Source organism: Rhopalosiphum padi, chromosome 1, assembly GCF_020882245.1.
Source record: "Rhopalosiphum padi isolate XX-2018 chromosome 1, ASM2088224v1, whole genome shotgun sequence".
NCBI classification, from domain to species: Eukaryota; Metazoa; Arthropoda; class Insecta; order Hemiptera; family Aphididae; genus Rhopalosiphum; species Rhopalosiphum padi.
Genome location: NC_083597.1, coordinates 50,195,488 through 50,212,245, shown reverse-complemented (window position 1 = coordinate 50,212,245; position 16,758 = coordinate 50,195,488). Strand labels below are relative to the sequence as shown.

Here is a 16,758-nt window from a genome sequence, read left to right as displayed (position 1 = left end):
ATGCATTTAGTTCTTAAAAATATTTCGTTAAATGTAAGCTTATTATAATTTCATCTTAATTTTCGCTTATAAATAAATTATTAATATAATATAATAATAATATTTTAAACTTGAATACCAATTGTATAAAATAAAATACTTCACCTAAAGAACAATATTAGATGATCATTTATCTACCAACATTCAGTCCGATTTAATTCCAACATAATAATTTGTCCAACCAAAAACAAATTGTGCATGACAGCATATCACTCATACGGTATCTGTAGTTTGGTCACGGTGAAGACTTGTAGTTCGGACAGACAAATAACGTATAATATATAGTATAATGTAGAATAACCCAAACACATGATATACAAACATCTCTTTGATAATAATCCCACCAAAATGTATGTTTCCAGATAGAATTAGTTGAAATCATCTAAAATCTAAAGAAAAGGTCTAATTTCGAATTCAGCATACCACGCATAGGGTGGCTTTGCACCCCATTTTACAATTTAAACTATAATCTGCGAGGAATCTGTATGTATATAAATATGCATGTCTATGGCTAAAACTTAAAATTGAAAGTTTAATTTAATCAAAAATAAAAAAACCGGGAAGTAAATTTACTCTGTTATGTATTAGGTTTTTTCATTAAGTAGATCACTTTAATGACTGTCTTGAGTTTTAATTTGAAAATAAATTAATGCATACTTAAAACGATTCTAAACAAAAATTATTATCTATCAGCCTATATTTCTAAGGATATTAATTTATAATTAGTATACATATATTCAGTACTTAAAGCCATTTATTTATTTGATTGTAGTTAAACTAATTTTGGCAAAAATTGAATTTCATATACTATTTAATATTACAAATATAATATTATACATTATAATATTTTAAGACAAAACCGACGAATCATAAAATGGTATGAATAGATTTGTTGTATTAATAACATAAAATTAATCTAAATAATTTGAAAATTTCACTGTGAATAATAAATAATAATATACATAGAGGTGAACAGTTTCAAGTCCAACTAATAATTTTTAGTTTTATTAAATAACAAGAATTTAACTATATTTTCGTTTAAATATCTAATATAATAAAAAGTTTCAAAATTAAATAAATAATAAAAAAAAAACTATTCATATGACTTTTGAGATTTTAGGTCACCTTACAAAGAACCTTTTTTTTAAATTATCAATCTTTTTTAACGAGCATACAAATAATTATCATCTCCATTTAAATAAAAATTGTATCATACATTTATCAAAAAAAAAAAAAAAAAATCTAAAAAAGTCGACAAATTTCCAATATAGGCTTTTTAATATAAATAATACCAAAAGAGCGAAATTATTTTCAACATTTTATCATGTCTACAAATGTTTATAAAGAATAGAGATAACAATTTTAAGGTATCAGCTATTTCGATAGAATTTATAGTCACATTTTATCATCACATATTCTATATTAGAAACAGTCGATCCAAACGTTGTAGGACATTAGTATTCTGACGGACATCAAAGGATATTACGTAAATAGGTGGTGTGTCCCAGTATCCAGCACCTAAGTACCACCCCGAATAACCCCACAAAAGATGGTTTATCAAAAATTCATAAAAAAAAATATTTATATTTATAAAACTATATATATATATATATAGGTAAAATGTGTTCTGTGTTTACCAATAAATATTAAGACATTAATGAAGTATAGTAATCAATACGTCATATACGGGGTAATTTAGTGAACTAATTAAATTCATTGTATCAGAAAACACTAGAATTTTTGAAAATATTTTTACATTACATATAAAATTATATAATATTTTATCGTACATCATTTTAAGTCGTTACAAAATACATTAATGATACATTAAAATACAATAAAATACATTATTTTCTATTTTTTAGCGTTATAATTTTTAAGTTTTTCACTTTTTTGAATAACAATATTCATTTTTTAATTTTATATTTTGAAACAAAATATTATTCGAAGTATGTCGATGTATAATAATCTTGGACAAGTAGTTTATTAGTTACAATTATTTAAAGTTTCAATACTGGAGTAGACCAACATTTTTTTCGAGGTATCCCTAGTGGCGTAACCAGAAACTTTGTATGCAATGACAAAACAAATTACCCATTTGTTACATATTTCTTTCATTAAAATCTTTTTTTAAATCATGTTTTTAATAGGTGAAGAAACAACTTATTTATAAAAAAAATTGTCTTTAAAAGTACTTAAATTTATAAAGTAATATAATATTATAGTATAGGCTAAAATAAACATTATCAATATGAGTGCTGACTACATGCCTTTGGATACCCCTGTACCACTCAACTCCACTCATCTAAATTTTAAATATTTATAATTCATAAACTACTCGTCCAAAATTAAATTTCTGTACATCAAAGTACTCCAATAAATATTCTGCTCTGGAATAATGAATTAAAAATGCATATTTTCGTTAAAGAAAAAGTAAAAAATATAACGACAAAAAATAGTGAAATATAATATATATATATATATTTAATGTTTTTTAACGTCTTAAAATTATATAAAAATTATAATTTCAAAAATATTCATAGTATTTAAAGTAATGAGTGAATTACGCTACACCCGGTGAACTACCTATATAAAAGTATATATTTGTATTTAAACTAATTATAAACTAATTACAAAATATGAAAATGATTTTTTTAAGTTATGATCCAGAAACACATAGGTTTCATTCAAAAAATTGTAAAATAATATTACCCATGCAAAAAAATTTTATTCGCTGAGAGTTTAAAATATTATAACTTTTCTGCTTACGAGATTATAACGTGAAAAATTTCTTGAAAGGGGGGGAGGTTGTCGACGAGTGGTGAAATAACCATTAAGTATTTTCACGGCGTATTTTTAAATAAATGAGATAAAATGGAAGAATGGTTGGTGGTGGTGGTAGTGGTAATGATGTTAGAAGATACGACACTTTTATTTCTGAAGGAAACATGATAAGACAAACGTCATAATACAAAAGAAATTGTGGCCGTGGGTCTGTCAACCTCGCGCATAATAACATAGTAAATAAGATTTCCTCTCGATTATATTCCAGACGAGGCAGCCTTTCCTACTGGTTGACGCGTTTAACGACGCGATGCGGAGCTGCTAATCGCAAATTTTTATTTCAATACCGTTTTCTACTGTCGTTATTTTGTGTGTATATTTATTATTACACGACCCCCGCCGTAAATAATATTTCCCACCTCTACCACCACGCTCTCACGAAATAATCACAATTGTTTACATTTTGATACTAACACAACGGCGCGCTGCGTATCATATAATAATGTAGTAATATTATATAGTTGCCGAAAGTGCGACCCATCAGTCGTAAAAATGAAAAGATCACCCCCTCCTATATTATTCTTTCTTGGTTAGGAAACCAAAACCATTTAAACATCGAACGGACAACATCCGCTACTTGTGCTATTTCTACAAATGGTTTGTGCCTCAGATCGTAACCTAAAGCAGAATTCTATGGCAGAAATTGATAGTCAAATATAAATACTTCGTCGACGATTGCAAGCATATCTATCAACACTTACTCATCCCTAGCCACTTTCTACACAAATTTACGTCTAAGTCAGGAATTGAAACCTTGTTGTTTTTATAGGTTTTGGTATCAGTTTTATTTTATTGTATTTCCAATTGAAATTTATCAAGATTTCCAAACCTTAATAAAATATTATTGCTTTTTATATTATGTTTCTATTTAAAATCGAAACAAGATTTATACAACTAAAAGTAAAAGTGAAAATACAAATCTTTATTTTATTACAGTTATTTAGAACCAAAACATAATATAAATTGTAATTTAACGTTGGTTGTATGACGACGAGAAAGGACTGAAAAAAAACAATCCCTATATTAATATAGTTGAGCCCCTAAAATAAAATAATACATTTACAAGTACTGCAATAAACCTATAGTTCAAATTAGATTTAAATTTCGAATCACTAAAAAAAAATAAAAAATGAAATAATGGCTACTCGATGTCTTGGTAGAATGTTTTTTCGAAACATTCCGTTTATTTTCAGTCTCTTGATCTAAATACAGCATTTTCCATTTATACTCTTATCCGCAGTCCACCTCGAAGACGTTTTCCGCACGATTGCTCAGAATTTTTCAAAGCCGTTTATATTCCGAAATGGAGAAAAATAGATGTTATCACCGCAATAATCGATAATTCTATAATAGATCATCATATTATTCAGAATTATATATAGTGGACGATTATCTAAATGACAAATAGGTAGGTATAACCAACGGCAAACCCAGATTAGAGAGGGGGTCCAGGAGAAGCCATAACCCCCGGGCCATAAGGTTTGAGATTATTTTAGGGGTCTCAATATTTTTTATTAATTTATAAAATTTTAATTATTATTTATTAAATATTTTGTGTAAAATAAAATATCTAAATACACTTTTAAAGCCCAGTATGAATAAGAATAATCAAAAAAACTTAGATTTTAAAAATTACAATTAATAACAATTGTAATAATAATTTCATTTTAATCAAAGTTTTTCTTAATTTTCTTCTTGGGATTAAATATTATATTATTATTAGTTTAATGATAAATGTATACAATATATAATGCAACAATTTACTTAAGCGAAATTTAATGAAAATTAAAATATCAATATAGACAATATTTTTATTTCATGTCGGGACCTCAAAAACCTTAACTCGGGCTTTGTTCACTTGCCCTACGAAGTACCTATAATTCGGACGTAAAAAAATTCAAGCCTAATAATATGGAGTGGCATTGTACGGCGTACGTTATAGGACTTTGACCGTTGACATTATTACACGTCTTGTTGGCATTATTACAATAATATTATACGTGTAACGACAATACTGTATTAATTTATTAGACAAATCATCCTGGCAACCACCCGTAAATCATCATTACTCCTGGACTAACCAATCTATTTTATTTTACTTATTTTTTTACACGATTCGTATCCATTCGTACCTTCGCTAAAAAAATAATTTTACCCCCTTTCCCTTTGACGCAAAATCGACTCTTCGGTGCGGCCGTCGCGATGACGACGCCGACCAAAAGTCGACCGACCGAAATCGGACTCGATTTCATTATTGTCGTCGTACTATTATATTATGTTAAACGGCGAACGACGGTCCACTCTATAGTATTGAAACACGCGCGCACAAACAGCGTTCGACACCACTCACCAGCACGTAGACGGCGAACGGCATGACGACGAGGGCGACCAGCAGATCGGCCAGCGCCAGGCTGACGATAAAATAATTGGTGACCGACTGCAGTGCCCGTTCTCGGCACACGCTGATTATGACCAGCATGTTGCCGAACAGCGTGAGTATGGGGAACACGACCAGCCCGAGCGCCCAATAGTTTTTGACGATGACGACGACGGCCGTCTCCTCGAAGCAACCGGTGACGTTGTTTAACACGGACGACGGGGACGCGGGGAACGCGGAACAGTTGTCGCTCCCGGAATATTCGTCCGTGTAATTGCCGCCAAATTCGGAGCCGGTGCCGTTGCCGTACATCGCCGCCGCCGCGGCCGTCCGTTGGGCCACCGCCGCAGCGGCCGCGGTCGCCGCCCGGTAAGCGAGCAGCTCGCCCGTGGTCGTCGCGGTCGTGGCCGACAGCAGGCGCCGCCGCCGCAGCAGCAGCAACCGCGTCACGTGGCCGCCGGGGCGGACGGCCGCGAGGACGCCGCCGGATGACGACGGTCGGCGTGCGTCGGACGCGCGGCGGTCATCGTCCGGAGTGGCGGATCGCACCGGACCGGGAGACGGCGAGCGAGACGGACGCGATCGGCGATAGGTGATCGCGACGAACACCCGCGGAAACCCGTGAACACCAGCACCTACACGGACGCGGACGCCAACACCACCCCACCCACCGACACCGCGACTCCACTGTACCAGACGACGAGGACAAGATATTCTTCACTCTAAGGGACGAGACAACAATAATATTATTATAGCGAAGAACACGCGACTCGCCGGCGTGTAAGCGATACGACGACGATAATATTACGTGTGGGTGGTGACGCGCGAAATCGTCCGCTTTTCCGCACACAACGCGCGCGTACCGTCGACTGATGGTCGTCGTGTCGCCCGCGAGAACGGACGCCGCCGCGTTAACGCTATACGGCGGCGGCGGCGGAGGGTAGCGCGCGCGCGCTTTCGTTCGCCCGCTCGGCGTTTCGCCCGTCCCGTTGTCGCGGCGGCGGTACAACGCTCGCCGCCGTCGCGTCGTTAATTATCAACTTTCCGGCCGTGCACACACCGGCGGTATTCATCGCCGCCGGATATTATCGCCGTACGTTTAAGTTCTCCCCCGGCCGTCCTGCCGCCGCCGTGCCGACCGGTCCGTCCTATTAAACGTTGCCGCCGCGGCGGTTGAGTTATAGCGCACCATCGGTGGCGGTGGCCATGTCGCGTCATCAGACTCGAATTGTTGTTATTATTGTTGTTGTCGTTGTCCCTTTCGTCTTTGTTGTTGTTGTCATCGTCGTCGTTGTTGTTGTTGTTGTTATTATTAATGTCGTGAACGTGGTGGCGGCGGAGACTGTAACGATTGACGTCCGTCGGACGTGCGCCGGCGGCGGTAAGCTGCACGTCAAGAAACTACATCAGCCGACGACCTAATCCCGCGGACTTTGTAATATTGTTGTTTAATATTATGCACCTTTCAGTAATATATTACCTCGCTCCCTACCCTTTAGTGACCAAAAGACCATAAATTAACCCGTTTCAGTTTGGCTCTCGAGAGACCATAGGACTTCTTTACTGTTTAGCCACTGTTTAATCCACAGCGGCCATAAATACTAACCGGTTTCCAACCGGACTCATAAAAAACGGTTAAATAATGCGAATACATACACAAACAAAAAAGTCATAATACGCTTCAAACGTGATGATATTTGAAATGGAAACACATTGTGTCAAGAGCCATTTCAGTGCTGGACGTTAAACTTATTTAAACCGGCTACCCGATAAACAGCTCTGTAACATTCGATATTAAACATTGAAGACTTATTGTCAACTAGCATTTTCAGTTGTCCTGCTTAAACCATAAACTTCCGTATTGTAATAATTGAATGATGAAAAAATTACAAATTGTCGTCTCAACTTATTCGAATCATCGATGCTTAAAAATATACTTGTACACATATATAACATATATACACATATCGTATTATACGAATTTAAATTACCTACTGTCATTGTAAAAACTATTTGAAAAGTCTGTCAATATAATACCTATATTATACAAAAATATGTATATATATTATACTAATATAATACAGGATACCTCTGTAATATTTTTGTCGTATGGAAAACCGGACAGCAGAACGTATTATTCCAGCCCGTCGCGCACTGAAATCGTATTCTATTCGGTATCCCAAACACCAAAGGAGTGTGGAATGTAATATTTTCCACATATTATTATTAATATTATTATTCTGACGGCTGGGATGGAAGAAAAAATAAAATACAATAATACGCATATACGAGCACGTCACGCGTCTCGACCGCCGACCATCACATATAATATGTAACATGCAGCCACAGATTTCCATACTGAATGACGAAATGACGTGTACAGTGTAATAGACGTTATGAATACAACGCACGATTACTGGACAGCATAAAAGTGGTTATATACCCACTGGTCACTACATAGCTAAACATAACATATTATACGTATATATTGTTATTTTACAATTATATATACGTTACTATGAATGTCTGCAATTGGCGAGTGCTGACAATCACCTAGTGAATGTCGACATACACCTACTAAATTGATGAATGTTGAAAAATTAAAATAATATAGACATGTACTAATGGATGTTGACATTTACATTAGGATTTTGGTCAACGTTGACATACACAACACGGTTTTGGTTAATGTTGACATAGGCTACGTATTCGCACATAATATTATAGTATATCACTATAGACAATAATATAAAATATAAATGATATGTTTAGTGTATACCCTTGCCCACTGGTTGATGAATTTGATGCAGAAGCTTGCCTTAAGAAAATTTGTAGACCCATTTGTACATCAGTGATTGATATTAAATTTTCTTTACATACTGAAAACTGGTTTCTGGTGTATACTTGATTTATAACACCATTTTTGGTAGCTAATTTATAATAATAAAACATTTTATCGAAATTATCAACTTGTACTAAAATGTTACATAAGATCTGATTAAATTATATCGGCATTGCCAACATTCACCAATATCGTTATATAAATGTCGACATTCGCTAGTAAATGTTTACAAACAGTACAAATTTAATCAATATGCCAACATTCACCAATAATTTTGGTGGACGACATTAATCGGTGACTGTCAGCAGTCAGCACACCAATTGCGGACATTCGCAGTAATATATATATATATAGACACCAACAGAGCCATCCCAAATTTTTTTGGGACCATTATAAAATTATTGGGGTGGCCACTAAACCATCATTACATCATTACACGAAATGATAAGAGATTTTCAAAATGTTAACAAATTTAACTAAGATAATTTAAGCTCATGATATCGGAGTTAGTGTAACTTAAAGTCTTCAGTTTTGAAACAATAATAATATGGCAACTATATTATTTAGCTGTACGACACTAAGCAATAAATAAGAAATAACGAAAAATGAAAATATTCAATAACATAATATTAATAAGTAGTAACTACATAGGCACACACCATGTATGCCAATACTTGTAATAACAAGTTTCTAAGAATAAATTTAGATGTTTTTATCAATTATCGTCGTACTCCGGCACCGCGACGATAATAAATCGCAATTATTATCAATTAAAATAACTGAAAATGTAACGTATTTATATAATATAATATTACAAACTACGGAAACATAAAAAAAATTATTATTGAAATTTCATAGAGATAGAATTTAACAATTTTAATAGCAGACTTTAATGATCAATGCCAAGTTATCCTATAAGTATTACTATCTGACTAACACACAAATCGGTCTCGAATTTTTATTGAACCCCTAGAAATTTGTTTAAAATGATACCGAGAAAAAATGTATCCCCCTCCCACTTCTAAACGGTCATAGACACCTACGTCTGCCATGATGGTTCGGCATATACTATTAAAATATCGTCGTACATTCCAGATAAAGTGTTGGTATTAGGTTTGAGAATTATTTGAAATAAGTACATCGAGAAAACAATCTAAGACATTAAAAATGCGATGATTATAAAAAACGCCGCCGCTCCGTCACAACCAGAATGCGAGAGATGCCGTCCTTCCGGTCACTGTCATCAGCAACAGAAACAGTGTTTGAATACACGCGGACATTGACATGGGATTCCACGCTAATGTTTGCAAGTTTTTTTATCAAAGTGTTTGTGTATATAACATTTAATTTTAAACATGTAAAAGAACCAAAATCCTATAATTTAATCAAACAGATATTAATTTAAATAAATTTGATTCAACGACAAGGTAATATCAAACATATTACCTATATTTATATTTCTTGGTAATATTTACTACACGCATTGCGCACATTTATAATAATTGTAAAAACGAAACTAAATGATGTTTAACAAATTTACTTCGGCAGTAATATTACACAATCCCGCATAATTTCGTACGAACTGTTTGCGGTTTTCATGGATTCAACAACAGTTTTTTTTATACTAACTAACAAAATAGTCATCGCCCCGCCGAACGTCAAGTAAAGTAAACGCCCAGTGTGGCCGTTTGTTGAATCATAAAAGTTAACAAATTTATCATGACAATAATTGCATTCGAATAACAGCTATTCCGTGTCCGTCGTTGCAGTTGTCTGCGGTTTACGCGTTAGATTCGAATCTGACATTTGGGCACTTACAAGTTACACTGCGCTGAACTATTCCGCGATCGTTCTGGTCCTCTAATTCGAATGGTGTAGACTACAGTCATGATTTCAATTAAACTAGTTTTTAACCGATGGTTTAATGTGAACCTACACTAAATGCCTATTTAATATGAATCGTGTTACACAACGTGCAGGAATTTTAACTTTACGTAAACAGCAACACTGATGTCTTGTTCGTTGCCTAAATATTAGTAATGTTACTGTGAGCGCGAGTCTTCAACCTTCTTGGGTAATGGGCCACCGTTTGTTTTTTTTTTTTTGAAAAATCTCGTTGACCGCATTCGTATTTAAAACATACATCAAATGATTAAAAATGTATTAAAAAATACATTACGTGCTATGCTTAAAATGTATAAAATTCACGAGACTAATATAAAGACGAAGCGGAACGCGGGTTAAAGACTCCCCCTATAGATAGAGTTTATGCACATCTTTATATGTAATTACTTGCGCACCTTGTATGTAAGACGCGAATATAATTATGTATTCAATTTCACATTGATTGTAAATCGCAGAGATTTGGTCGAAAAGAAGAATGGGTTTGATTCGGATAGTTTTTACAAAGCGGTCCCGTGAAATTCAAGTGTGACGCTGCCACTTGTTAAACACCACTTGCACCACGTAAGTAAGTTATTTATACATAATATATACGACATTAAACATACAAGCTTTTTATAATACGTATTATTACAATATTATTACGTGAATATCGTAGTAACGCAACATGAAGTGGCGACCTTTTACAGCCACAGCCATAGCTTATCTTTTGAGTGGTCCAAAATAAATAAACTTGCCATTATTATATTTATTCGTGTTTTTCCCCCCATAGAAGACACTTCAAAGTGTTGCGTATCCAATGCCAAACTGAGCATAACAATAATGATGCATGGACAATACATTACGGTCGGGTCCACAATTCGCTCGCGATCATAAACAAACATATTATACAATATATTATTATTATTATTATTATTATTATTTTATGGTTGAAGTTGTGTATGTACCGCCGTGCGCCGTTGGAAAGGTTAACAACGGTGGCCAAATATTAATTCGACGCATATTAAATGTTCTATTAAAAGTTACATTCGTTCAAATATTTTATACGATTTACGTACCAAAGTCCAAAAGTGACAAACTGTTGGTATTTATTCAGGTGAACAACTCAATAATTTATTTATTGGCGCAGTTACATATTATTGCTTAAATATTGAAATAAGATCGTTTCAAAATAACGTTATTCGCCAGTCACTAACAATTGAAGCATAAATTATTGGTATTTATTTTTAATCTAAAACAATCTATTATTATTATATTTTATTACAAATTATTTGTTTTTACAATAAGTCCTTCCGTGACATTTACTGTTATACAACTTGTCAGCATCGTGGCAGAAACAACGTTTATTGTTACTATCAGTCTTGCAATGCAATGCTGAACTACCTTTAAGGGTGAGGGACCACAACACAACTGACAAATATAATACTCCAACCTAGACCAACCATTTTTTGGCGTTTTTGCTCATGAACACTGATGGTTTACGCTGAACAAATAATTCTATCATGATAATAAAACTAAAATATGATAATATTATAATTTATATGTTATAAAATTTCTGAAAAAAAAAAACTTTAAATCATTATTTTATCTCTTGCTTATAGAACAATATAATAAATTATATATTATATCTTTTTTAAAGTATCCGAATGAGTTATTGCGCCAAATACGTACTTAATACTGATACGTATGGATATTAACTCACACGTATCACGTATAGTTTAACTTTCGAATAACCATGGTAATTAACTCGAACCCTTATCTTTACAAACATATTTACATTGAGTAATTGAGTGTTCTTGAAAATGTTAATTATTTATATTTATTTACTTTGTCTGCCTTTGATATTAATTTATCTTTTTTGTTACAACTGTTTTTAGAAATCTAATGATTCCTATAGTACTCTCATGGGAAATATTTATCTATATATATACATTCAAATAAATATATTGAATTTTTTTTTATTATCATTATTATTACGCTCATCACTTTGATAATTTCTGTAAAAATTGTCGTTATTATTACGTAAAATACACAATGATATAAATTATAAAATACATTAAAATTAAATATATAGAATAAAATAATAAAATTAATCATTCAGAAAAGTTTTTCATAATTTAAAATTTTTATTTATTATCTACTAGTTATTATTTATTATACTTTTAACTGTATACAATTGTCGTGAACATTATATGTTTTTATAAAATACACAAGTTTTAAAATAAGCTTAAAATATCACTTAAATTTAAATATATATGACAAATTTGTATTTACAATTTATCTGTTAAAATAATGAAATATTTTCAAAACAGTATAACATACCATATACCATATACAGTTTTAATTATATTTTAAAAAAAATACCTGAAAGGATTTAATAATTTCTCAATGAGTATTGTGCGGGAAATTGCGTATTAATACAAGCGGAAATGTGATTTTTTGAGTGAATAATTAATGAAAATATGCAATTATTAATAAACGTGATGCCTAAAATATTCTTAATTACCACTACAGTTAAATCGAGCACAAGTATTATGTAAATGTAACTAATGAAATAATATTATATCCGCAATAATACTATGAACATAGAAATATATCAAATATAAAACAAACATTTCAAAAATGTAAAATAATTTTTCTAGAAAAGAAATATATCTTTTCATGTTATCTTTTAAAAATATGCTTTTATTTTTAAAAGGTCACAAAAAATACCGAAAATAACCAAAGGTCTGATTTCTATATTACGCGCATATTTTAAATGTAATTAACTAATCGAAATCTGTTTTAACATAAAAGTTAAACATCTGGGACTAAGTATACATTATAGTTTTCCACTTATTGGTTAAAACACTCTTAAAAAATTGAACTGTTTCCAATTGCCTTAAATACATACATAATACATTAGTAATATTTAAAACTTTTCAAAGTTATTACCATAAAATATAAGACCAATAAATTAAAAACATAGGATATTTCTTATGTGTATTTTGATACTTTTAATTGTATACTATTTTGAAAATTCTACATATCAAATGCATTGCATTTAGATAAATTTATACAAACATAAGTAATTTATAAAGTTGAATCTTGTACATTTTCCAAAATTAAAACACATAGTTTAATATTCAATATAGAGTAATTGACCCAATAGAAATATTTAAAATTATTAATTTAAATAATTTACGTATACAATACATTAATATACATATTAAAGAGAAACAATCACATTCAAGTCCACATCAAGCTGACAATCATCTTGCAAGCATTCACAGCTGCTATTTTAAAGCCCTTGAAAATGTATTTGTAAAAATAAATTAATATCCCACGGCATATTCGAAATCCTAGTACCAGAACTTACAGTACTCATCTTTTTTATCTTTTTCCAGTAGTCAGGATTGGACAAATTAATATAATATGTAAGCAATTATAAGTTTATTATTATTATTTAATCAGTTTATTTTATTATCCCTGACAAAAAAATGTTATCAACATTAAAAATTTAAAAATATAACAACTCCTATTTAGCACAATATATATCAAGGATTATTTCTTCAAATAGAAAAAAAAATGTCATAAGGATTCCGTTATAATATTATGTTTGAATATACACATTAAATAAAACGTATACAATAGTGTACATCATTGTTATAAAAACATCGAAAATTGATTATGACCCATGCGAACAGTGAACTTTTAATAACTGTAAGACCATTTAATGAAAAACCTTGTATTTTCAATTTTGTAAACACAAATTAGATTAATATAAATCTAAAAAAATGTAAATAATTGTAATGTAATTTCTATAAATATCTTAAAAATACATAAATTTTTAAAATTCTATTTAAAAAACGCTTATTTCAATATTTTATAAAAATGTTAAGTACCTGCGGTCTTATAAGTTCACTAAATGTTTGTGAGTTGTTGTTAACTGTTTATAAAGTTATTCACTTTATAGTGTTTATGCTAAAATAATTGTCCAATTAGATTTTAATTATTTGGTAAATATATATTTTTATTCAACTATTGGTATAGATTATAGTACTATACTATTGTATAGGTATAAAGATTTGTTTTTAATGTGTAAAATGTATTATACTATATACTTTTTATCAGTATTGGTTTTGGGGATGAGACAAGTAAGGCACCGCCTCACTTGTAATTTTCAAAAATTAAAAAATATTTGTTTACTTTAAAAGTACTATTTTAATTTATTAATTTACTAATTTGATTATTATTTATGTGTTAGAGTAATAACGAGTGATTTCATTATTTTTATCGCCTCATATAAAAATACATATAAAAACCACATAACCTACTTTTAATGTTTTTTATTTGCACCCATTTTAAATATAATTTTATACAAAAAAATAAATAAGGTGATTAAAGCTTAAAACTTATTTAACCTTATTTCAAATTTGTTTATACATGAGCTTTAAGTATAGTTTACTTAAGATTATCTTCCGTCTCTATATATAACTATGTTTATATTTACACTTAATACTTGAAAAATAGACATGTTTACAAAATATCATTTATTGTGTTTTCACGACTACTTAGTAGTTTCTACTATTCATTAACATTATGAACATTTTAGTTTCAACTAATATTACATTACCTTAGGTTAAGACATGTAAATATTCATTAAGCTGAATTAGTGAGATGAATATTTCTGCCATAATATATTATTTGTAACGCTAGGTACCTAAAAAATGTCGTTGTTTGATTTCAGATTACATATTTAAATTGTTGGTTAAATATCTGTAAGTATATCTATGTATTAGTATCAAAGTTTAATATTATTTTGTATTACATTTGTTACTTTTTTATACAAAAATATTGTTCAACAATACCATATAATTAATAAAAGTTTAAACAATTAAGTTGTTTGATAAATGAAAGTAGGTAATTTATGTGGTTATACTTAATCCTTTCTTTTAAAACAATGTAGTGTATTATAGTTACCTGATTTATATATTATATTAAAGCAGTAGCTCTGTATTCCTAGTTTGTATTGTTAAATAATAATTTATAAATATAATTTAAATTAAGAACAGATATATATATATATATATATAAACTCTAATATTTTATTAAACAAAACAAAACATTGTGAATACTCAATACATCATAGAATATATTATTGTTGAATATTTATTTATTAATTTAATAGATGTTAAAAGTATAAAATATAGTCATAGAGCAAAATGAAATCAATGAGATATTATATGACTATGATTAATACTGAAAATAATAACGTGATGCTAAAAATACTTTTACTATCGAATTTATATCAGTAAATACTAAATACCAACTAGTGAATATTGTAAAATAGACGAATAGAATAAACAGGTTCTTAATACTTTATTGATTTATTGCAACAATTAGTTCAAATATTTTTAAACTATTCCTAATTCAATTGAATAATTAATAGTATATGATATATAAATAAGATATGAGGATTAGTATTCATAAAATTATGAATTAAAAGTTAAAATTATTTATTACTATTTTATTGCAGAAGTTAGTCTATATGCAACATTATATTATGTATTTATGTGTCATATTAGTTATATTTGATATTAAAAAACTAAAATAACAAAATATTTTATTTATTTTCTCATTTATTATTTTTCTTTAAAAAAAAGTTCAATATTTTTTTATATACCTAACACTAACTATAACCTAGTAAATAGCAATATAGGTAGGACAATCCATGAACTTGAATAGTATCATTCAATTTTCATATGTATAGTTAAACTCTCTCAGGAATAAAAGTAAAAGGTAATTAAGAAAATAATTATGATCCTTTATTACTGAAACACGTTTCAGTGTTTTTTTTTACACAAAGGCGATGAATATCAAGTAGAAAACTTTTTGTCATTGTTACAATTTTAAAAACACTATTTTAATAATTTAAGAAATATTTTTTTTTTTTAATTCAAAAGTATTCTTTAATGTTGTATTACGTATGACATCAATGCCTATCATATATATTACATTACCTGCACTTTAAAAACATTGTTTTTATGATATAACTTGTGTATTAGTTTAATATCTGTAACTAACTTTTATCAAATATACGTTATTTGAAACTTTTTTTAATAATAATATTATAGCACAGTATGACATAAATGTGCATTAAAATAATATGTTAAATATAGTATCCAATAAGTGCAAATACTTGAGAAATCCGAAATCTAACATAAAAAATACGACCTATGTCGTAGAACAATAAAACATATTTATGTATTGAAACATTGGTATATTCGAGCAACACCAGTTTGCAACAAAATTGATATAATTTTTTTTTTTGTAGTATAAAAATGAATAACCGTAAATACTTGACATATTCACCAACTATTTATATAAGCTTTTAGACATTATAACATTTTCAAAATATTTCAGTTTGGTATAAACTGTTTACAGATGATAGAAATTTTAAACTTTTTCAAGTTATTTTTTCATTATATGTCGAATGTCTATATATTTTTTTTATTTTTAGTGAAAGAGCTTAAAATTTTTTTTAAAAAGTTTAACTTTAAGTCACATTATTTTTTATATACTTTAAACTTCAAATTTTGATAAAGTTAAATATTCAAACGCATAACAACGATTTTTGTTACGTTGTAGTATTTCAAAAAATTTGAATCGTAAGAAATTGAAAATGTTTTACATCATTTCGTATTACGTATATAATTATTTCCATACACAATGTAATTTTTAAAATATTTACACTACCTAATATTAAGCTATT

At 30.0% G+C, this 16,758-nt stretch overlaps 1 protein-coding gene across 1 annotated transcript in view; it reads right to left on the bottom strand.

Annotated features, from left to right (window-relative positions):
- The window catches only part of LOC132932476 (dopamine D2-like receptor), a 250,315-nt gene extending 244,345 nt beyond the window's left edge, over positions 1 to 5,970 (bottom strand). The window contains exon 1 of the mRNA XM_060998864.1: positions 5,234 to 5,970. Within this exon, the coding sequence (XP_060854847.1) occupies positions 5,234 to 5,572 (339 nt within the window). The 5' untranslated portion in view covers positions 5,573 to 5,970. The remainder of the gene's footprint in view (positions 1 to 5,233) is intronic.
- Between the last annotated feature and the right edge of the window lie 10,788 nt (positions 5,971 to 16,758).